The sequence below is a fragment of the Hibiscus syriacus genome, unplaced genomic scaffold (assembly GCF_006381635.1).
Source record: "Hibiscus syriacus cultivar Baekdansim isolate YM2019G1 unplaced genomic scaffold, ASM638163v2 tig00110895_pilon, whole genome shotgun sequence".
Classification (NCBI taxonomy): Eukaryota; Viridiplantae; Streptophyta; class Magnoliopsida; order Malvales; family Malvaceae; genus Hibiscus; species Hibiscus syriacus.
Window position 1 is genome coordinate 252,956 of NW_024062903.1, and position 25,403 is coordinate 278,358.

The 25,403-nt window shown below is 32.5% G+C and overlaps 3 protein-coding genes and 1 pseudogene across 3 annotated transcripts; all 4 read left to right on the plus strand.

Annotated features, from left to right (window-relative positions):
- The first annotated feature begins 3,959 nt into the window (after nt 1-3,959).
- Nucleotides 3,960-8,575, plus strand: LOC120145911 (annotated as a pseudogene).
- Nucleotides 8,576-17,292: 8,717 nt separating this feature from the next.
- On the plus strand, nt 17,293-18,349 carry LOC120145990 (transport and Golgi organization 2 homolog). The gene is made up of 4 exons (XM_039159669.1): nt 17,293-17,391; nt 17,463-17,652; nt 17,734-18,132; nt 18,209-18,349. Exons 1-4 carry the CDS (start codon nt 17,309-17,311, stop codon nt 18,332-18,334), a joined length of 798 nt encoding a protein of 265 aa, XP_039015600.1. The 5' UTR covers nt 17,293-17,308; the 3' UTR covers nt 18,335-18,349.
- Nucleotides 18,350-19,782: 1,433 nt separating this feature from the next.
- LOC120145912 (transport and Golgi organization protein 2 homolog) lies at nt 19,783-20,979 on the plus strand. The gene is made up of 5 exons (XM_039159621.1): nt 19,783-19,865; nt 19,943-20,132; nt 20,214-20,420; nt 20,499-20,690; nt 20,824-20,979. The coding sequence occupies exons 1-5, from the start codon at nt 19,783-19,785 to the stop codon at nt 20,977-20,979; spliced, it is 828 nt and encodes a 275-aa protein (XP_039015552.1).
- A 2,903-nt stretch (nt 20,980-23,882) lies between these two features.
- LOC120145991 (phosphoprotein ECPP44-like) lies at nt 23,883-24,852 on the plus strand. Its single transcript, XM_039159671.1, has 2 exons — nt 23,883-24,210; nt 24,300-24,852. The coding sequence occupies exons 1-2, from the start codon at nt 23,959-23,961 to the stop codon at nt 24,681-24,683; spliced, it is 636 nt and encodes a 211-aa protein (XP_039015602.1). The 5' UTR covers nt 23,883-23,958; the 3' UTR covers nt 24,684-24,852.
- Nucleotides 24,853-25,403: the final 551 nt, after the last annotated feature.

Here is a 25,403-nt window from a genome sequence, read left to right on the forward strand (position 1 = left end):
GAGTTTATTTTCATTTTTCAATTTTGAAACATCATTTTTATATTTAAAAATAATTTCTCATAATCCGAAGCCAACCCATTATATTCCTCTAATAACTCATCATAGGATAAATCATCAAAATCAGATGAGTCAGAGGTTACCTTAGAATCTTCCCCAAATGCCATCAAGCACAAGTTTGCTACTTCTTGTTCCTCTTCATCGGAACCTTCTTCATCGCTCCATGTAGCCACATGAGCCTTGTGCTTATTCTTTGATTGAACCTTTTTCTTTAATTGTGGGCAATCATATTTGATATGCCCCGGCTTTTTTACATTCATAGCAAATGATTGAGTCTTTCTCTTTTGGTTCATTTTTGAGGCCTTCATTTCATTTGAATTTTCTTCCTCGGTAAGGTCTCATCATTTTCTGAACCGTTTGGCAAACAATGCCATTTCCTCGTCATCTTCATCCGAATCACTCTCATTTTTTGTGGATTTGAGAGCAACTCCAATGTTTTTCTTCTTCTCCTTATCCTTTGGTGTCTCTTCAATCTTATCAAGGTCCACCTCATATTCAAGTATCATTTCATGAGTGAGGAGTGAACCGATTAGCTCTTCAAGAGTTAAGAACGTTAGATCCTTAGACTCGATGATTGTCGTCTTCTTTGATTGCAACGATTTTGGGAGGGAGTAGACTAACTTCCTCACAAGCTTTTCATTTGAAATGATCTCTCCATATGATTTGAGACCATTTACAATCGTTGAGAATATATCCGTCATAGCTTTGATATCTTCATTTGGTTTCATCCTGAAATTTTCATAGCTATCCGTTAGAATACTAATTTTAGATTTCTTTACCTCATCGGTACCTTCATGAGTGACTTGAAGTTTGTCCCATATTTCTTTGGCGGTTGTACAAGATGAAACTCTTTCGTATTCATCTGGTCCAAGAGCACAAAATATGATATGGATGGCTTTAGAGTTGAGCTGGAACATTTTTGTCTCTCCTTCACTCCATAATCTTGGATGAGTGAGAGGCTTGAAGTATCATTCTTCTACAATATTCCATGCTCCCATGTCACTTTCTTGAATGAAGTACATCATCCTATTTTTCCAATAGGCATAATTAGCCCCATTGAAGAAAGGAGGCTTGTTGACGGGCATCGAATCGAGACCGGAGTCGAAGTTTGAAGTAGAGGCCATTGATGACTTTGATTATCGAAGTAACTCTTCCTGAATCGACTCAAGAGGTGATTAAACCTTCAAATGAGTTAGGCTCTGATGCCAATTGTTGAGTTAATCGATTGACGGAATCGGAAGGGGTGAATTGGCAATAAAAATTTTGGTGGAAGCTTTTGTAGAAAATTGAAAGAAATTGCACAGCGATTTAGAGTGGTTCGACTTTCTCAACCAAAGTCTACATCCACTACCTTAGCTATCCACACTAAGGATTTTCTACAAATTCACTAATTTGTCTTTCTTTTAAGGATAAAGAGTAACCTTACAAACCCTCAAGAATTATACCCTAAATTCTTGAGAACACTCTCTCCCAAAGAGAACAATACAAATTTGTAAACTTACAAGGAAATCCTCACAAGGTAGATTGTTTGCACAATTCTAGAACAAAGAAAAGAACACTCAAGAATGAATAAAATTGAGAACAATAAGTGTTCTTGAAAGCAAAATGAATATTGAATGAAAAATAGGCTTGAAATGCTCAAACTTGAGGTTTGATGCTTTCTCTTTGATTCTCTCTTGATTCTAGTTGCTTGATGTTTCTTGCTCTTGATCAATGGCTTCTAAGCTTGCTTAAATACACCTTGAATCACTTCTGGACGTTGGGGATTATTAATGAAGATAATATAGCTGTTTTAGTGTGAAATCAATTAATAAAATAGCTTGGAGCGTGGGGGGAATCGGTACCCCATAGGGGGAATCAGTTCCCTAAGTGTAAAATTCAAATATTTCGATCGTTGAACAGTGGGGGGAATCGGTTCCCTCCGAGCATACTGGAATTCTCAGAGCCAAACCATTCAGGGGGAATCGGTACCACATTGGGGGGGAATCGTTCTCTCTGAGCAATCTGGAATTTTTGGCTTTGAAATGGTTCGAAATATTTTGTAAAATCGTTTTGAAATTATTTTAAGATTAAAACTTAATTTTACACTTGAGTAAGGATTAAAAATGATATTTGAAAGATTTGGAGTAATATTTTGATATTCGAATAATTATATCGAATATACTTAGAAAATCTTTTTGGAAAATCTTAAAATTAATTTAACTTAATTTGTTATATCGAAATATCAAAATGTTTTCAACAAAAAAAGTTAGATATAAGAGGCTATAATTACAAGATATAGATGATAGTAAGGATTGTGATGGAAACAATGTGTGATAGGTATATGTATACCTTACATTATATTTACTGTTATATTGTTGGTATGGCATTACAAGATTACATGTTCATGCATGTTTAAATAACTAGAGTTTTATTCTATATTTTATTATGCCTCACTAAGTCTATGACTTAGCATGTAAGTGATTTACATGTAGGTATCGAAAAGCAATAGGAGCTGCCCTAGTACTAGCGGAGCAGTATATCTTCACTAAAGGATCAGATCATAAGAAAATTATTCGTATGTGTTTTGTTGAGTTAAAAGTTTTGGCATGTACAAAAGGGTAATTTACGCATACTCGGATCAATTTTGTAATGTATCGAACTTAGTTATGTAAATATGGTTTTTGTGTTAATAAAAGTTTAAAATTTCGTATCATTTTATGGATGTACAAGTTTTGAAAAGTCGATGTAGTACCTCAGACTCATACCCGGGTCGGGTACGAGTTGGGGGTGTTACATTTAATGGTATCAGAGCTAAGGTTTAGCCGATTCTAGGCATAAACCTGAGTCTAGAGTGTCTTTAGATATGTACATACCAACATAGTAGTGATAACTTCTGATCTGATCTGAGTAATAAATACGATGTTATATTAATAGACTTATTTGGTTATATTTTATTAGATTTCCGGACAAGATAGCTCCCGAGGTGAAGCGGGAGATGATAGATTAGCTGACAGTAGTGATTCACCTGCCTTGACCAGGCAATGTGAAGAACGGGCACCTTCTGGAGTGCTTGTAGCTGATCAACATGTGTTCTTTAGGACGTTGGGCGCGGTATTGATGCGTTTCCATCCTCCTGTCTCCTCAACGCATAAAATGAATGTGGCAAAAGAGTTAAAGGGATTAGGAGCTCCTGAATTCAAAGGTGAAGTCGGTGAAGGTCCAGTTATTGTGGACTTTGGCTTAACGATGTGAAAATCATACTCGAAGGACTTCATTGTTCTGATATGGAAAAGTTAGATGTAGTAGTCTCCTTGCTGCGTGGGCAAGCGAGAATTTGGTGGACGAATGTCACTTTGAGGATGCCAAGTGATCAGATAAACTAGTAATTGTTTTTAGAAGAATTTAAGCACGAGTATATATGAGATCAGTTCATCAGGCAAATGAAGCAAGAATTTTTGAATCTGAAGCAGATGAATCGCACTGTGTATGAGTATGAGTGCGAGTTTAACAAGTTCAATTGTTTTGCAACTGAGTTGATTCCAACCGAGAAAGATGAGTGTGACTGGTTTGTAAAGGGCTTGCACCCGAGATTAAAAGAGATGTTAATCGTGTTAAATTTGTCCTCGTTTTAAGAGGTAGTAAATCGTGCGAAAGCTCTTGAAAGAACTCAGAATGAACGGTTTAGGGAGCGAAGAGCTCAATCTTCTAAAAGAACTGGGGCTTCATCGAGCACAGTACCATCCAATAAAGGTAGAGATTTGGGTTTTTGATCTCAAGCACCATCAGAATCAATGACATCTTTTATTAAAGAATGAAATCAGATGAAAGTTAGACATTCTCAGTCTTGAGGGTCTGGTGATAAGCGAACACATCAAAATCAAATTATACAATGTCAAATCTGTGGAAGAAATCATTGTGGAATGTATAGAGTGGTCACTGGTGCCTGTTTCCGATGTGGAGAAATAGGACATTACATGAAAAATTGTCCGTTGAGGGCCGGAGAGCCTGTACAGTCAAAGCGATTTGCTTCGATGTCTCAGAGAGGATGGGGTAGAGGTAGAGGAAGAAATCAGACCGAATCTTCTACTCAACAGGAAATACGCTCCACAGCTAGAGTATACAATCTTAAGATCAATGATGACTGTGATGATCTAGAGACAATAGCATGTATTTTTTTAGTGTACAGTAAATATGTTATGATATTGGTTGATCTGAGCTAGTATGTCCATATATAAATAGTGAATGGGTAAGAGAATGGATAATTTAGTTAGAAGTCATTGTAGTAATATTGAAGTGACAAATCTAGTAAGATATAGTACTCAAGTGAACAAGATATGTGGAAGGTGTTCCATTTGGATTCAGGGAATTGAATTCTCTGTTAATCTAATGGAGTTATTCTTCAAGGGATTGGAAGTAATATTGGAAATGAACTAATTATATAATTAGCATGCAAATAACGATTATAGATTACAAAGAGGTACAACTAATCAGCTCAGACGGATTGGAAATGTCAGTGTTAGAGGATAGATGTTAGGAGGAAAAAAAATATTGAAAGAGCAAGTGATGAGAATATGGTTTTAGAAGAGTTTAAGAATTGGTATAATAACAGAAGTTAAGGATTAACATTAAAGTTTAAGACAATGGAAAGGGATAAGTATTTTGTGATTGGAATAAGGATTTTACAAAGGAAAAGTTTGTGTAAATAGTATTAATTATGGAAATTATGAAATTTTGATAAGGGTGTTGTTTAAGGATAAATATAAATGATATGGATGTATAAAGGAAAAAGATAATGGAAGTCAGGTTATGATAACTTGAGAGATTAATTGAAGAGGTAATATGTGAATATGAATAAGAAACGTGTAGACAATATTTTAATCTATTAATACAGTGAAAATTTGAGGATGAATTTTCTTAAAGGAGGGGAGATTTGTAACATCCTCAATATCGGGTTAGTGACTAAATTGAAATATTTCAGAAATTATTGGTCAAAGTAGATAAATTGAAAGTTTGGGGACTCACATGAAAAATGTTGTATATGATTTAAATATTAAAGAAGGAAATATGGAAGGGTGAAATGGTAATTTGAGGGAAAGATAATTATTAAGTGGGGATATATATGGGTTACGCGTGGGAATGAAGGAGAAAAAAGAAGCTTTCTAGAGTTCTCTTCTCCATCCTCTTCCAGCCGTGAGCTCAAGCTTGATAAGGTGAGTTTCCTAGACAGTTAATTATTCATTGAATTTAAGTCAGGTTTATGATTCTTAAGTGATACTTAATCCTAAGGAATGCTTAAACTAGCATTAAAACAAAGAATAGAGGAATTGGGAGGAATTAAAGTTAAGGAGTTTTTAAGTGAAATTTTGATGATGAGTTAATAAGCTAAATTGGAAGATAAATTTGACTTGTCAAAGATTGAATTAAGAAATATGAAGCGTTAAAATTGGATTTAGATCACGTTGGAATTTGAGTGAGATTCTTGAATTTTATGTGGAGGATTGAATTTTGAAGTTTAAGAGATATTGAATGGGTATAAATTAGTTTAAGTAGGTGTATGCAAGTTAGGTATATTAAAGGAGGTGAAAGATGAAGAGTTGAGATGAAAAGAGAGTGAATTTCGTGCTTAAAATGGAATTTTTGGGTTATGTGCATTGATGCATCTTCAATGTGTATCGATGCACTCTCAAATAAATGAACATCGAATGCAATTAGTCCATCAATGCATGAGGAGTGCATCCATGCACCCCTTAGAATAAAAACATCGAATGTGATTTGTGTATCGATGCATAGTTAGTGCATCGATGCACAAGTTAAGGAATGTACCGATGCACTACAGAGTGTACCGATGCATACCTTAAATTAAAGATGTAATTAGTCTTTCTTCTAGTCTAAGGAGTGAGAAATTAGAATATATCAATTAGAATACTAATATGGATCCATGTATGAGTATGTAGATACTGAAATTAGAATACACATATCTTATGTTTGAAGTTTCTAATTGTATTTGTATTGGCTATTTATTGAACATGTTCAGAGATTATGCCTCCTAGGTTAAGAAAACATGAATCAGGACATGAAAAACGTCAAAAGAGAAAAAGACTCGAAGAACTCATTAAGTCTCAGAGTGGAGCTCTAAATAAGTTTATTCAAAGAGAACCACAAGTTTTTCTCGAGATCAAAATGTTGTTAATGATCATGTTAATGATGTTGATGTACATGGCGAAGATGTTGATGATGCTAATAATGCTAATGTCGATGATGGCGATATTGATGGTCAAGGTGCGGATGATGTTAATAATGACCATGTTGATGTTAATCATGTTGATATATTGATCCGAGACGTTGGGATGATCTTAGTTCTGACATGATTAAGGTTCTAGTATCAGAGGGTCCTAAAAGAGATATGTCATTTGAGAAGGGTCCTAAAGATAAATTTTCAATACGATTTTCTGCCGCTTTATATACTAGAATCCTCCCAAACAATGAGAAGGTGGATAGAGAATGGCTAGTATATTCCAAAGAGCTTGACAGAGTTTTTTGTTTCTGTTGTAAAATATTTAGGAAAGGCTTGCAAAAGGTCAGTTAGCTAATGACGGTTTTGCAGATTGGCAACATCTTAGCACCAGACTTAAAGAGCATGAAGTTGGCCTAGAACATGTCACAAACATGGCTACTTGGCTTGATATGCGTCAGAGATTAAAAAAGAATGAAACAATTGATAAAGCGGCACAAGAACAATTTGAAAAAGAGAGATCATTGGAAGAAAGTTCTTCAGAGAATTATTTCAATTGTAAAGTTCCTTGCTAAACATAATTTAGCTTTCCGTGGATCGAACGAGAAGTTGTATCAAAAGAGCAACGGTAACTTTTTGGGTTTAATTAAAATGTTGGAAGAGTTTGACCCAGTTATTAAAGAGCACGTGAGACGTATCACAAGTGATAACATCCATGTTCACTATATCGGTCATACAATCCAAAATGAGTTAATAACTTTACTTGTACATGCAATCAAATCAGATATCATAAAAAAAGTTAAGCAAGCAAAGTATTACTCAGTGATACTTGATTGTACCCCAGATTCCAATCATCAGGAACAAATGACTTTCATATTGAGGTATGTAAATTTCTCATCCACAAGTGTCAGTGTTGAGGAATCTTTTTTAGGATTTTTAAATGTTAATGATACCACTGGTCAGGGACTTTTTGATACAACACAAGATGAATTGAAGTCACTTGGTCTTGATATTGATGATATGCGTGGTCAAGGCTATGACAATGGATCGAATATGAAAGGTAAACATCAGGGAGTACAAAAGAAATTTCTAGATATAAATCCTAGAGCATTTTATACTTCTTGTGGTTGTCATAGTCTTAATCTAGCATTATGTGACATGGCTAATACTTGTGGAAAAGCTAGAGATTTTTTTGGAGTAATACATCGCATATACACCATATTTTCCAATTCTTCTAAAAGGTGGCAAATTTTGAAGGATAATGTTCAAGGACTGACACTTAAGTCATTGTCAACCACACGCTGGGAAAGTCGTGTTGATAATGTCAAAGCTATTAGATTTCAGATTGTGGAAGTAAGAGAAGCTTTACTTCAAGTTGCAGAGAACGATAATGATTCCAAAATAAAAAGTGAAGCTAAATCTTTAGCAACAAATGAGCTTGGCGATTTTGAGTTTTTAGTTTCGATTGTCATTTGGTTCGATATATTATACACCGTAAATTTAGTGAGCAAAAACTTACAATCCAAAGATATGCTTATTGATGTTGCTATTAAAGAAGTGAAAGGTTTGATCTTCTTCTTTGAGGAGTTTAGAAACACGGAGTTCTCGAAAGCTGTCGATATTGCTAAGCAAATTGCAACTAAAATGGATGTTGATCCTGTCTTCCCTCAAAGACGTGTAATTCGTAGGAAAAGACAATTTGACGAGAGTTCAATTAATCAAGATGCTTCTTTTTCTGCAGAGGAGTCATTTAAAGTCAACTACTTCTTGTATATTGTTGATCAGGCAATTGCTTCTCTTACAACAAGGTTTGAACAATACAAAGAGTATGAGAAAAATTTTGGTTTCTTGTTCTCTTGTGACAAGTTGAAGTTCTTTGATGACAACCACCTTAAGTCATATTGTAGTCATCTTGAAGATGCACTCAAGAAAAATGGACGATCAGATATTGATGCAAATGAACTCTATGTGGAGCTAAGATTACTTAACAATTTCTTGCTAGCTGAAAATATGAGACCTACTGATGTTTTAAAATTTATGAAAAAGGTCGATTGTTTTCCTAATGCACTAATTGTATTTAGAGTACTATTGACTATTCCAGTAACGGTGGCATCTGCAGAAAGAAGTTTTTCAAAATTGAAGTTATTGAAGTCTTACTTGCGGTCCACAATGTCACAAGAGAGACTTAATGGATTGGCATTGATAGCTATTGAAAACGATCTATTGGAGAGTCTTGATTATAAAGAGCTAGTCAATAACTTTGCTTCCAAAAATGCTAGGAGAACGAATTTATTTAGAGAATAGCTTACTTTGTATTTCAATTTATTATATGAAGATATTTTTTACCACTATTTAACGTTTCTTATAGTTATAATAAATTTTGAAATATTAGTGAACTTCTTTATATATCTAATATTTTAGTTTTAAAAGGCCTATTTTAAAGTTATGGCATAGGGCCACCAAAATTTACAAGACGGCCTTGGTGGTCCTTCGGGACATTTCATAGTGGTCCTTCGGGACAAATTCATATGCCTCTAGTGGGACCCTATACGAGTTGTGGTGACAGCATAGTGCATAACCTCAATAGACTCACATATCTACAGTTCTCACATGTGTACATAGACTCACATGTGTACATGTGTTGTATATGTCTTGTGATATGAATTGTATGATTTATGATGATGTATGTATTGCTAGGTTAAATGAATCAGGTGTTGATTAAAAAGGTTAGGTATAAGAGGCTATAATTACAAGATATAGATGATAGTAAGGATTGTGATGGAAACAATGTGTGATAGGTATATGTATACCTTATATTATATTTACTGTTATATTGTTGGTATGGCATTACAAGATTACATGTTCATGCATGTTTAAATAACTAGAGTTTTATTCTATATTTTATTATGCCTCACTAAGTCTATGACTTAGCGTGTAAGTGATTTACACATAGGTATCAAAAAGCAACAGGAGCAGCCCTAGTACTGGCGGAGCAGCATATCTTCACTAAAGGATCATATCATAAGAAAATTATTCGTATGTGTTTTGTTGAGTTAAAAGTTTTGGCATGTAAAAAAGGGTAATTTATGCATGCTCTGATAAATTTTGTAATGTGTCGAACTTAGTTATGTAAATATGGTTTTTGTGTTAATAAAAGTTTAAAATTTCGTATCGTTTTATGGATGTACAAGTTTTGAAAAGTCGATATGGCACCTCGGACTCGTATCTAGGTAGGGTACGAGTTAGGGGTGTTACAAATTACATATTTCTAAAAATAATTCTCTTACAATTCTAAATGTTGAGATTTACTTTATATTTATAAAGAAAACAAATAGTCATCAAAATATCTAAATAAATTTAATAAATCTTCAATCACTATAATTACAATAAGATTCAACCTAATTACCAATTAAAATTTCAGTTAATATGTAACACCTTTTCTCTTAATTAAAATTTCATACGGACATAAATCTTTAAGTCTTTAACAATTTTAATTCTTATGTAAATCAATTATTTATTGAAACACTATCACTGATTCTTTAACAACTTCAATTCTTATATAATATCTTTTGCATATATATTTGATCAATTGAGAATTACACCCAACTAAAGTTTGTTGAAGCAAAACTTCTCTTAGATTTAATGTGGTTCGATCTTGTCTACCTCTACAAAAGAAAGCACAAATTCATTACATACGTAGAGGTTACAAAGAGTATAAATATATAAAATTTCATGTATCTTAAAATCTAATGTATCCCAAAAAACCATTGTATCTCAATATCTCTACAAAAAATATCTACGCTATAAATTCTAAAAGCTATCAAGATCATAAAAAAAGACTATGTACTTCTAAAATAATTTTCTCATAATTTTAAAGATTAAACTTATTCTATATTTATGTAGAAAATAAACTTAACCTCTCATAATTTTTTAAATAAACTTAATCATCAAATAATCTTTAACAATTAAAATTATAACAAATTTTAATTTGATTACCAAATAGAATTGAGTCAACATAACATAATGTGCTATTTGCATAACCTTCAAATAAAATATAAAAGATATCGAATGATGTAATACTCTACGGTTAGAGGTGATAAATGGGTCATTTGGTTCAGATTTGGATTGAGTTATTTTGGGTCGTGTCATTTCAGGTCTAGATTATATTCGGTTTAATTTTATTCAGGTTAGATCGGGTCTGGTTGGATTTAGTTTGGGTGTATGGTAAATAAGGTCAGGTCGGGTCAATTTTCGGGTCGGGTGACAATCAGGTCATATGTTTTTTTGTTAGAATTGGATCGGTTGCTTTTTGGGATGGATTATTATCGCATCGATTAGATTTCGGGTTGGGTTAATATTGGATCGATTGATTTTTGATTTGGTCAACTTTTGGATCAGGTCAATTCATATTGAATTAGTTATAAGTCTAATCAAGTATTTATAGAATTATTGGTATATTCTTGTAAAAATATGTCTTCGTTTGTTAATCTTATCATTTAGGCTTAATTTGGTTATAAGTCTAATCAAGTATATATAGAATTTCAATTTATATTGCTTTCGATTCAGATTAATTTTGATTCGGGTTAAATTTGATTCAGATTGCTTTTTGGTTCAAGTTATTTTCGATTCGGTTTGTTTTCCGTTCGGGTTAATTTTGGTTCGGATTTTTTTCGATTCGAATCAAATTGGTTATGAGTTCATATTGGGTCAGCTAAATTTTGGATCGGGTATGGTTGAGTTTCAGATCAAATTTGATCATTATATTTGGGTTAATATCGTATATTAAGTCAGATAAATCGGTTCGAATAATTGGATTCGGGTCAAGTTTACCAGGCTATCTAGATAATACTACATGATGTAACCTTAAATAGTTACCTTATCAAAATGGCTTAAAATCAAACAATATTTCATGGATGAAAATAAAAGAAAAAATGTCGAATTCAAAAACTGAAAATTACTTTAGTGTAAACTATAGAAATGATCATTTTTGTTTGAGCTTTATAAACTTTTCCTTACTGAATTCAAAAAACATAAGATTTAGTTACTTTTGTTTTGTTTTAATTAAGATTTTTTTCATTTTTCATTTAGTTTTAATTAAGATGTGGTCACTAAAGGTTAACGACCGTTAAATCTTTAACAATTTGTTAACGTGACACGGTAAATATATAAAATTTAAAATTACATCATTTCCACGTAGATAATACGTGGATTAAGTTTTGGTTACTTTCATATTTGTACACATTTTCTCATTAAATTCAAAAAGTATAAGTTTTGGTCACTTACGTTATTATTTTATTAAGTTTTTGTCACTTACATTATCATTTTACGTTTTGGCACTTAGATGTTGAATGTCGTTAGTTTGATGACATGAGATGTTAGTAAAATTATTTACTTTTTATTTTAACCCCTAAACTTTAGGCAAAACACTAATTATGGATATTTTTGTAAATTCAAATTAGTTTAGGGATAATATTTCAATTTCTCAATTTTTTAAATATTTTTCTCCTGAACCCCCAATGTTGCTCACCTTCTCCCCGCCTCTTCTTCAAACATCTCTACTCCATTACGATAGCCTTCTTGTTTATAATTGTTAGTTAGAATTATTTGAAGTCAAATTAGGTGGATTATCAGTTGTAAGAAAATGTATAAAAATATATATAATATAGATCATGAAAAATACAGAGAATCTGCCATTAAAACTCTGAAAAGATTCACCACCACAACGACGCCACCGCCTCATGTAGAGAAAATTAAACCTTCTTCAATGGCAACGTTATTGACGACATGATACCATGTTTCCATCTCTGACACGTGATTGATAAACGAAATCTTCGTGATGCAAAAGATCATCGAGAACGTTCGTCATATCCGAACGTGATCGATCTCCATGATGTTTACAAATATTAACACACTTTCACTTAGTATTGAAGCTTTACTCTGGAGGTGAGTTGTTTGATCGGATCGTCACACAAATGAGGTATTCGGAGGTCGGTGCGAAGGTGGTGGTGTAATAGATCGTGTGGTGATTCATAGGGATCTAGATTTAAAAATTTGCTTGTTTTTAGTGGAAAACAAAGATTCGACGTTGAAGATCATGGATTTCGAATTGAGTTCAGTGGATGAATTCACAAATACAATTATCGAGTTGTTTGGATCCATTGATTATGTTTCACTCGAGGTGTTTTATTAAGGAAAAATCACTAGAAAGAGTGATATTCGTTTATCGGGTTATTTGGATCAATTGATTTGTCTTATTGTTCGTTGTTGGATTAGGCATTCTGCAATCTCAATCTTTGGAAATTGAATTTTAGTTTGTATAACTGAAATTACTCAACTTCATTTTATCTTTAGATTCTTACGTTCTCATTTTTCTTTGAACTTATGGTGTTATCATTTGTTATCAGAATTTATAAATCTTTCATAATTCTTGAAATACAACATAAGTACCTTGAAAGAAGGCAAATGGAGCAATGGTGCAATGGAGCAAAGATGTCTGAAGAAAAAGCAAAGAGAAGATGACCACCAATGAGGTTGGGAAGAAAACCTATTAAAAATGGATAAATTAAAATGTTGTCAAACTAATTTGAATTTATAAAAAAAGACTCATAATCAGTATTTTGTCTAAAGTGTAGGGGTCAAAATAAAAATTAAATCATTTTACTAACGAGCCACGTCATCAAACTAACGACATTCAACGTTCAAGTAACCAAAACTTAATAAAACTATAACATAAGTGGCCAAAACTTATGTTTTTTTAAATTTAGTGAGCAAAAGTGTACAAATATGAAAAGAGAGTGACCAAAACTTAATCCACGTGTTATCTATGTGGAAATAATGTAATTTTAATTTTATATATTTACCGTGTCACGTCAATAAACTATTAAGGGACCACATCTTAATTAAAACAAAACGAAAATGACCAAATCTATGCTTCTTGAATTCGGTGAGGAAAAGTTTACAGAACTCAAAGGAAAGGGACCACTTCTTTAGCTTACCCATTACTTCATCCCGTACACCACTAGAGGGGGTAGTGGCAGTGTGATCTAGTAGAATTAGCTCTTTTGCCGCCGTGAGAAGGCATCCACAATCACAATTCTAATTAGAAAAGCCTCAAAATTGGTTGGGCCTAACAAATTCTGTTGTGAAAAAATTAATAGGCCGCAAGATAATGCCTATAATTTGATAAATAAATATCTATACAAATTTCAATAAAAAACTAAAAAGAAAATAAATACGATAAAAATGTAAATTTACAAAATTTAACTATGAGATTGTTAATTTGGGTGAATTAAGCATATATTTGCTTAATTCATACGATAGGCTTTTATCAACTTCGTTTGGTAAATTTAATTGTCGTAATTTATGGGTTTATTGTATAAGTAATAAATTTGATGAAAATGTGGGCAATGATAAACTTGGTAAAACATCACTATCAAAGCTAAACTCTACACATGGAATCAACTTAAAATAAATTTATTCTTTTTCTTTTGTTGAAATATATTTTTTATATGGAATAAATTAAAAATTAAATAAAAATGTTGTACTAATATAGTAGATCAAATAACTGTGGTTTTTTTTAAAATATAACTTAAATATCTTTTTAAAAGAAAGAAATCTAAATATTAGTCCATAAATTATAAACATACCCTAAAATCAAGTTCATTATTCCCATTAAATTCAAATATTAGAAGTTACAAAATAGTTCTTTGACTATAGAGTGTTATTTTGTTGAATCCCTAGGCTATTAAAACTTACAAAATGATCACTTGACTATTCATTATGTTCTAAACTCGTCATTTTATATTAAAAATCGATGCTATTCTAAACTGAACATTAACATACTAATTGTAATATGATAAAATATGATCCCAGAATCTCAAACAACTATCATATCTCAGTCATCATGTTAACGTCCAACTAAGACAACTGTCAATTTTTAACAGAAGAGGATAAGTTTGGAACATAATGAATAGTTAGGTGATCATTCTATAACTTTTAATAGTTGAGGGACTTAAAAAAGAATATTATTTAGTTGAAAGACTATTTTATAACTTTTAATAGTAAAGAGACTTAATAAAATAATATTTTATAGTCAGGGGACCATCTATGTACTTTACCCAAAAATTAAATAAAAAATTATAGAGCAAAGCAAATAATGGGTTGAGACAACTGAATATTAATCGTTATCCCAAAAAATAAAGTGGATTAGGCTTCCATTGCATGAATTTGAATTTGTCATCTATAAAAATAAAATAATATTCATATAATAGATGTTTAAGGGTTAATATATGTATACATAGCATATAGTAATTAACTGAATTTATATAATTTTAATCCATAAAAAACAAGTTTAATATATGTAAATATTCGAATCCGAAACAATTATTATCATCTTTAGATATAATCCATATTAGATCTAAACTAGCATTTAACACATGAATTGACAACTAATTGATGAAAAGGCCTAATTGACATGATTGATTACTCATACTTTTGAGGATTTAGTTAGAACATAACTTTAAGGACTAATTTAAAATATAGACGATAGTTTGAGAGAGATTGGTTAAATTAACCCAAAATAAAACATGCTCGGTACTTTTTTACAACGGCGGCCAGCCGGACGCGTAATCAAAGTTCATATAAATACGACTGATTTGGCCCACCCGACTTTTACGCTTATCTTTAGAGTTGCAGCCGCTACTCACTCTATTATACGCGTTGATACTTTCTTTTCTTAGGTATTTATTCTTTGGCTAAACTACATATTTAGTCATATAATTTTTAACATGTTTCTATTTTGATCACTTAACTTCCAAATTTTATTATTTTATGTCACTATATCGTTAAGTCTTTAATGCCATTTATTTTTTGGGTAAATTTATGTAAAACCATAAAAATTTTATTGAACTTGGATATTTAGGCTTCCTTTGATTCATTAATGTTGGAGAATTTTCTTTTAAATTCGAATGATGAGGAGGTCAAGAAGGAGAATCTTGAATTCATGTTGATCCAGCAATGAAAATTATAGATCAAATCAACATAAGATTGAGCATTGTTTTGAGTTTCATTGATGTCAAAGAAAACAAAATTTAGAAGAAGAAAGATGGTATAAATGATATTATTTTGGTATCAATTACGTCGTAAAGGATGATCGATTGCAGTTGAATTATGGTGGAGAAGTATATCGACCATGGAGAAGAAGAAGGTTAAAAGTTTAGGTCAGTTTCACAGATTCTAAAATGCACCATTTTGATGCTTGCGTTAAACACTTAAAGATCAAGTAATCAAAAAGAGCGAAATTTGAGAGTTTAATAATAAAAAGTAAAACTTCAAAAATTGAGTGATAATGACAGAAACACACTAAAATGGGTAACTAAACAAGTAATAATACCCTAATTCTTATCTACTTACTGATTTCATCTTCTAAATGAAATGCAGTATGGGGTTTGATTAATCATATCTGTGCGTTTGGTTCACGGAATGTAAGATTATCAGTGGGAATAAAAGATTATCAGGGAATAGGATTACTGGGAATGTTGTATTTTGTGTTTGGTTGGTTTAGCAGGAATGTAAGATTACCGTGTTTGGTTAAAAGATTATTGGAATGTATATTTGACCAAATTGTCCTTATTATATATTTGTATAATATTACAAATTGTAAAATATTTATATATTTTCTTTAAAAAATTAAATTCATAATATTTATATAATTTTTTTTACAAAATTAAAAATATAAAAAAGGTTTAATGAAAGGGTAAAAAAAAATTTAACCCTTGAACTTCATATAAAATTTTAATTATAGATTTTTTTTGTAAATCTAAAATAATTTAAGGATAAATTTGTAATTTAACTTTCGTATAATTTTTATTATTCAATGACAGAAGAATGATATTTTTGAAAAAAATAAAAATTTAAGGGCATTTTAGTCCAAAACGTCGGTAATGTTACAATACCTAATAGAAGGGAAGTAATGACATTCCCAGTAATATATCCCAAAAAATCTACTATTTGTAATAAAACATTACCGGGAATGAGATTCCCGACCAACCAAACATGGGAATGTGGGATTCCCAACCCATGAGAATCCCACAATCCTTGAACCAAACACCCCTTAGGGGTGTGTAAAAATACCAAACTCGATTGACCCGACCCACTGACCCGGATTTAAAAAAACCGGGTAAGTTTTTTTAAAAATTATCCTGCTGGGTCGGGCTCGAGTCGCAAAAATTGATTTTTTCGAGTACCCGATTTAGTTTATATATATATATATATATATATATATATATATATATATATATATTTAATTTTCCATTGCATATTAGATATAGATATGGGGATATGACTAATATGGTACCCCAGTCCCTTGAATACATTGAAAAACCTTCTGAAAAATCTAACATACCCATATCCGATACTTGCACCCAGCATGCTCATAATCTTATTTCAATCTTCCATTTTTATTTCTTCATATTTATTGATATGTTAATATTTCAAACTTTTAAATTTTGTGTTTCGATGTTGGACTATGTAATTCGAACTTTCGAACATTTAAATTTGTGTTTTTTTATATTTAATAATTTAAAGAAAAAAATCCGGGTGGAACACGGGCCGTGAAATCACCGACCCGGATATTCCGGGTACCCGGTAATCGGGTACCCGGGTTTGCACACCCCTAATATCCTTATTCCTTCCTCTTCACTCTTTGCTTGATGACATTTTAATATCAATTTTCACTAAGATTATCTTTTATGAGCCAATAATAGTTGGTTGAATTAATAAAAGGTAGAATACTTCACTTACAAGATTCTAGTTTAAAATCAAACACTATTTAATACGTAATAAAAAGAGAGCGTTTTCCATTAGGAGTAGAAGTAGCAGTCTTTGTAAAACAATCAAATAAAGAAAGGGTAAGGGTAAGGGTAATTAATTGCATAATATATAGTCGACGCAACCCTGATTAATATGCATGCAAGAACAAGAATAAATTGCATTATTTTCTTGTCTAATCTTCTAGTCTCTTCTCATTCTCTTGGAACCATGTGTATTGGTGCATTTATTTGGCAAGCTCATCCACTCTATCCTCTTCTTCTGATACAAAACAGAGATGAATACCGCAACAGGTATCTTCTTCTTCTACTACTACTACTTCTTGTTCTTGGAATATCTTGTTAATTTATGGATGGCATTGCAGGCCGACAAAGGCATTGGCATGGTGGGAAGTCGATGGTGTGGAGATACTGGGAGGAAGAGATGAAGTTGGAGGAGGGACATGGCTAGCATGCACCAGGCAAGGCAGAGTAGCATTTCTCACCAATGTGTTGGAGCTTTATCCCCATCCCGACGCCAAGACCCGAGGCGATCTCCCTCTACTTTTCTTGGAGGTAAAACAAAAATGATTTCTTCTTTCATTTGTTGAACCAAATTAGCTCACAGTTAACAACAATTGTTGCTGTTGAAAACAGAGCACGAGGAGCCCCATGGAATTTGCCCACCAACTGGCAGCCGATGCCCATCGATACAATGGGTTTAACCTCATAGTGGCTGATATTCCTTCCAAATCAATGGTTTATATCTCCAACAGGCCAATGGGGGAGCCTGTTGCCATCCAACAGGTTTCGCCAGGCCTTCACGTGCTCTCAAATGCCAAGCTTGACTCACCCTGGCCCAAGGCTCAGCGGCTAGGTAAAGGCTTCAAACAAATGTTGAACCAATATGGTAAAAGCCAAGTAATGGTGAAGGAAATGGTTGAGAAACTTATGAAGGACAAAGTGAAAGCGGATAAAAGCAAATTACCCGGCATTTGTGCTCTCGACTGGGAGTTCAGCCTTAGCTCCGTCTTCGTTGAAGTGGACACTCCACTGGTAAAATCCCCCGTTTCAAATGTAAAAAAAAATTAAATTATACGACAACTTTGAAATCTTCACTTGATTTATACAGGGCATGTACGGTACAAGGAGTACGGCGGCATTGGCGATACGTGCCGGTGGGCAGGTTAGCTTTTACGAGAAATATCTTGAAGCGGGTGTGTGGTTTGAGAGAACCATTAATTATACCATCATTTAGATTGAACGCATGTGGGTCGAAGCAAGGAATTTGGGTGCTCAAACTTATTTATTTACCTCTGTATTTTATAAGCATTTTAAGTTTAAAGTAACGGAGGGATGTATAGTAAATGAACTGAACGTTCAACGAACCGTTCATGAACCGTACGACGGGAAATTCGTTTATTTATTAAATGAACAAAGAGTTCGTTCGTTCATTTACGTTCGTGAATGTTCGATTATATGTTCGTTTATGTTCGTTCATTTATGTTCATTCATTTATGTTCTAACATATGGCAAGTTGAATATGTTACGAAGATTATTGAAGTTGTTTGGATTTCAAGAAGATTGTTTTGTTGAACAAATTAACTTTAAGATTTTATTATGTTCATATAGCTTATTTATGATTTATGTATGTTTTTGTCGTATTCGAACAAATTAACTCTAAAGTTACAGGTTATATTAATGAATTTTAAGTTGTTATTCTTGTTGTTTACTTTTTTTACATTCGTTTGTTGTGTTCGAATAAGTTTTTTTTTTGTGTTTGTGTTGTTCGTTTATGTTCGTTCGTTCGTGTTCGTTTATGCTCGTTTATTATTTAAATGAACGAACATGAGCATACCTCCGTTCATATGCGTTCGGTTCGTTTACATACCTAATAATGATGTGTTTGGTCAATCCAATATCAATACAAGCAAATCTATCTACTTGTTGCATTTTGCAAGGATCTCTCTGCTGTTATTACAATTAGGGTTAGTGTGCCTTTTGCCCCATGAATTTGACTTCATCTGAAATTTGCCCGACTTTTTGTTAGAAGCAATTTGGTCTTGATCTATAATTTAGTCCCTAACTTTGGCTTTGATATGCAATTTGGCCCCAACTTTTTTAATAAAGATTTATCTTTAATTAAATATTTGATAATAATTAAAATTTAAAATATAAACGTTAACACTTTATATAATTGTTTATTTATAAATAAAAATTTAATTATTATTTTAAAATTGTAAAACAAAGAAATAATAAAACAAAAGTAATAAAATAATTTTAAATGAAAGAGAACGCACTATAAACTTCCAAATTCGATGTAATTATTGCTCTTGAGACATTCGTCAATTATTGTGATGGCTTTTATTACATGTTACAAACCAATTCTTTTAGTACAATACAAATTGCAGATTTTTTCTTCCCTTGTCCGCTTTCTTTGCTTTGGTGCATGCTCTTATATTATATTCCGATATAGAATTTCATGGTAATAATATGAATTTTTAAAAAATTTAAGAAGATAAATTTATAAAATTATAAGATGGCTGAAAATAACAATAGATTATTGATAAAAATTAAAAGAAAATTTATAGAATATATGATAATTTAAAGTTTTTAGAGACAACGGTCCCTGTCTTGTCTCTCGACCATGCTGCTCTCTCTTTAAAGAGTTGAACCAATTCACTCAAACACAAATAATTGAATACCATGTGTATTGCTGCTTTCGTTTGGCAAGCCCATCCACTATATCCTCTTCTTCTGCTACATAACCGAGATGAATACCACAACAGGTATCTTCTTCCTCTTCTACTTCTTCTTCTTTGTCTTCTTCCTCGTATATCTTATTAGTCTATGGGTGGCATTGAAGGCCTACCAAGGCATTGGCATGGTGGAATGTTGATGGTTGCGAGATATTGGGAGGAAGAGACGAAGTTGCTGGAGGGACATGGCTTGCATGCACCAGACAAGGAAGAGTAGCTTTTCTCACCAATGTGTTGGAGCTTCATCATCTTCACCACGCCAAGACACGGGGCGATCTCCCTTTACTTTTCTTCAAGGTAATTAAATCTCTATCTTCTTTCTTACCAATGGTGCTGGCTGGTTCATTGAACGTGACGAAACTATTGATGTTGATAAAGAGCACAAAGAGCCCCATGGAATTTGCCCACCAACTGGCTGCCGATGCTCATCTATACAACGGATTTAACCTCATTGTGGCTGACATTCCTTCAAAATCAATGGTTTATATCTCCAACAGGCCACTGGGGGAGCCTGTTGCCATCCAACAGGTTTCTCCAGGTCTTCATGTGCTCTCAAATGCCAAGCTTGACTCACCATGGCCCAAGGTAAAACACAAAAGGAAAATGAATTCTTCCAGTCTTCGGTCTTTATTAATAGAAGATTAATACTTTCACACACTGCAGGCTCAACGGCTAGGTAAAAGCTTCAAACAAATACTGAACAAATATGGTAAAAACGAAGTAGTGGTGAAAGAAATGGTTGAGAAACTTATGAAGGACAAAGTGAAAGCTGATAAAAGCAAGTTACCTGGCATTTGTGCTCTCGACTGGGAGTTCAACCATAGCTCTATATTTGTTGAAATGGACACCCCAAGGGTAAATTTTACTTTCTTTTTCCTTGGATACTCTAGAAGAATAGCATTTCCTTTTATCACTGACAATGTTAAAGCTGATGAAAAACCCTAATTTTCTCTCTCTCTTGTACAATCATTTGGTTGTTGGGAACCAGGGGCTTTGTGGCACAAGGAGTAGTGCAGCATTGATCGTACGTGCAGATGTGGAAGTTAGCTTTTATGATAAATATCTGGATGAAGGTGTGTGGTTTGAGAAAACCATCGACTATCATATCCAGAAGCAAGTAGATCTTGCTGCTCACGTTTTTTAAAGGATTCGTTGGTCGTTCGATGTCCTTATTTTGATCATTTTCTAGTTAAATAAAAGGGGCAGTTTAAAAGATTTGATATTTCATCAGATCATATTACTCAAGTCCTTTCCATAAAGTATTAAGAACGTAGATTTGTCTGCCAAGAGACTAATTATTATGATTTGCTCAGTTGTTTTTTTTATTTTTTCACACATTATGGGACTGATTATTTAGCCTTCTACACGAAGGGTTCGAGTGGAGACTGATTACATATTATAAATTACGAATAATTCATTACTTGAAAAAAATATGATAGAGAAAAATAAATTGACAGTAACGTCACACTGTAAATTTTATAAATGGCCAGAGATATATTATTTTCACCTATCATTAATAATTGTATCTTATTGTATATACGATCGTCAAACAGAATAAAGTAATAATTGATCATTTAAATAATAATAATAAAGATATTTTACGTAAAATACTTTAATAATATAAAACAATACAAATAAAGGTAAAAAAATTCATTTTAAGAAAAAATATAAATTATAAATTCTCTCAATTATACAATAAGAAAACAAAGAGAATTCTCTTCATTAGGACAGGAGAGAAGATTGGAATGGTTTGGGATGAAAAAAGGCCTATTTATAACCGGGTCTTGTGACCAACTTGTAAATGGCCTTCAAGTTTTAGGGATAAAAATATAATTAACCCATCAAATTATTTTGCAAGTTGCCAGTCTCTTACTTTGAACTTGAAATTAATTGGCTTTGAAGAGTCACCACTTTGGCATGAATTATTGTTACCTCCTATGCCCAACGAACAATCTTCCACTTGAAAATTTGATTGGAATAATTATGTATTCATGTTATTTTTTCTCTATCATACATTTTTTATGTTTAAACGTATACTATCGTCTGATCACAACGAACAATTAAAAAAAATCCTTTGAATTAACTATATATCAATTAATCAACCTCACTGCTTCTACAATGTTTGATTTTATACAAATCTTAATGAATATTAAACTTCTCACTATTATACATATGATGAGGCATGTTCTTTACAGTCCCTTAACTTACAGAAATGGCATAGTTGGTACTCGTCCTTTTCAATTAATTAACATATCTCATTTGAATAGATATAAATAAATGATGTCATTGAAGTCGGTATGGATAATTTCAAAAACCATAAATGTCCGAACTCATCACAACTTTAAGCTAAAGGCGTGATCTTTTTAAATTACATCTCACAGTGTGATAATGACAAGTGACGAAATTTAAGTGGAGATTAACAAGTCATTAATTTAAAACGAAGCCGTTTCACCGCCCCCAGAAAAAAATACTTCAAAATCTCGAACCCTCTTACGTATTCACGACGCACAACACGTGTCCTAACATCAGTCTCCTCTGTGGGGCCCTCGACACCGACCATCGCAAGCCAACCAGCGAGGTCCCACCAGAGACAAACTTAACCCCATTGTCATGACTTTAGTGGTTGAGCTAGTACACGCTGAATTAATTTTTCCTTTTATGGAGTTTGACTTTTATTTTCCCACCAGCGCATCTCATAAAATAGCTTAAATACTCGCTGTCTTCAACAGGCATGTTTACAGTTGTCGGGTGGAGAAAGCGAGTGAAATACAGTCAAGTAGATTGAGAGTGTGAAAATCTTTTAAACATTTATGCAAAGTTTAATGCAGATGTCGGTTACACTTTAAACGAGGGTACTACTAAACCTACCGAAAAAATAATAAAAAATTTAGTCATGTTGAAAACAACAATTAGTGGACTAACCCTTTTTCAGTTTTATTTTCCCAGGCCCTACTAGACTACACGTGGCGTTTTGTTGCTGACTTTGTTTATCATGTTACTATCATTTCACTATCATTTTACTAAAAAATATAATAATAAAAATCAAATATTCATTGATTTAATTTAATTACCAGATTAAAACTAGATTGATGTTTGATTCAAATCATATTTGGACAAATTTAATTCAAACTATCGGGTCGGGTTTTTTTAAAAAAAAATTGGGTTCGGATCGTGTCAGATTTTTTTAAGGACAAAGTTCAGGTTTGGTTGGACCACCCTATCCGACCCATGTCCATCCCTACCGCTGATATCAACCGCTCGACAAATCGTAGCCGACAAAGAAGTCTGCTTACGACCTACCAAGGGAGTCGTGGGCAATTACGTAAATAATTTGCAATATAAATATAAACTATTCAAACATCGAAACTTTTAAAATAATTTGATATTTATCAATGAATGTTTTATATTTTTTTTTATACATGTATGTATAATTATATAATAGCGTAAATATTACACGTATAATTTATTATTTACTTAATAAGAACATTTTAGTTAATAATATATTTTAATATGTCGCTTTAATAATATATAGTGGTATACAACATACGTTGTAGACTTATCCTAATTTAAATTATCAATGTTATAAATAATATTGATTTCTTTAATTAGAATTAAAGATTGAAATCTGATATAATGAATAAAAAATAGAGCTAAAAATTATCTGTAATAATGTTTTATAATATTTAATTTATGAAAATATATATTATGCAAGATCCGGTTGGAATTAATGGGAGGCGGTTGGGTACGTTGAGTTCAGCGCACGTGAAACATAGAAAAAGGTGGGTTGCTGTCCAAATGCTGACAAAGCATTCCTTTTTTATTATTTTATTAAAAGAATTGGTATGTTTAGTAAAACACTTGGTACATTTAGACTATCCCTTAAACGATGGCGCTCGATTTGCCAACCCATTTAACTTCCTTCCGTTTATTTTTTATTTTTATTACTTAACTGCGTTAGATCCGCGTTCAGTGAGTCGATTGTCTCTTTCCAAGTACTATAAAACCCCAATATTGTTCTCCCAGAAACTTCAATTTGCAGCCAACTTTGTATTAAGTGAAGTGATACATTAGGTAGCTTTGATCGTTTATATTTCTTGTGGTTTTGTTTCTGTTTGATCTGAAAATGGCGGAGGAGCATGCCAACAAGGTGTCTGGGTTCGATGAGCAAGGAGCAGTGGAGAGCAAGGACCGAGGGATGTTTGATTTCTTGGGGAAGAAAGAGGAGCAGAAGGCTGAGCCTCAACATGAAGCGGTGGCCACAGAGTTCGAGAAAGTTAAGATAGAAGAAACAAAGACAGGCGAGGAACACAAGGAGAGTGAGAAGAAGCCCAGTCTCCTCGAGAAGCTTCACCGATCGGATAGCAGCTCCAGCTCTGTAAGTATTTTCATTGTCTTTAATGTTTAAGAAGTTTCCCATATTTGCACATAATAAATATAATATGCGTGTATTTTATGAATGTGCAGTCCAGTGACGAGGAAGAAAGTGATAGCGGAGAGAAGAAGAAGAAGAAGAAGAAGAAGAAGAAAGGATTGAAAGAGAAGATTAAAGAGAAGATCGGTGGAGAAAAGAAGGAAGATAACACCGCCGTCCCGGTGGAGAAGTGCGATTCGGAAACGCCGGAGAAGGGTTTCATGGAAAAGATCAAAGAGAAACTCCCCGTGCAACACAAGAAAGATGAAGAGGCTACCGCACCGCCACCAGCTGAGAAAGTTACGGTGGTGCACCATGAAGAAGAGTCGAAAGAGAATAAGGGAATCTTGGAGAAAATCAAGGAGAAGATCCCCGGTTATCACTCCAAAACTGAGGACGATAAAGACAAGGAGAAAGAGACCACTGCTTCCCACTGAAGACTCAACTCTCTTTATTTCAAGTAAAAAAATTTCTATGGGAATTTGCTTCTTTTTTGTTTTTCTTACATATTTAATGTTTGTGTCCTTTTTTCTGTTTGAAGTAAAAAAAAAGTGTGTTACTGTAATGAAATAGTATTATATGTAATAAACTATTATGTACTTCCTTTCCTTTATCATTATTTTGGATTTGTTTGGCAATGGGCATAAATTAGGTTTTATTAGATTTATAAAATGAAAATGCATTTATGATTAAAACCTAAGACCTATTTTGTTTATTTCAACTATTTCTAATAAATCTTCAACATCGTGAATTAATATTGGATTTAATAATAATTTTAATAGGGTCGAGAGTTTAAATTAATATTTAATTGGGAAGTTTTGTATAAAAATATATTTTAATAGGAAAATTTATATATAAAAAATTAAATATTAGAAGAGGATATTTTAATAGTTCACTTTCAATAGTTAATTTTAGAGTTTTAAGGTCATGTTTAGGTTTAACGTCTTATTTAAAACTTCAAAATCTATGGGTTTATATTTTAGAGTTTAGAATTGAAGTTTAGGGTTTAAAATTTGAGTTTAAGATCATAGTTTTGAATATTAGGATTTTAAATTTAAAGATATATAATTAAAATAAATAAATTTAATACAACCTATACATAAATAATAATCTATATGTATCTATATAATTATTTTGGTATAGAGATAACCTTAAAC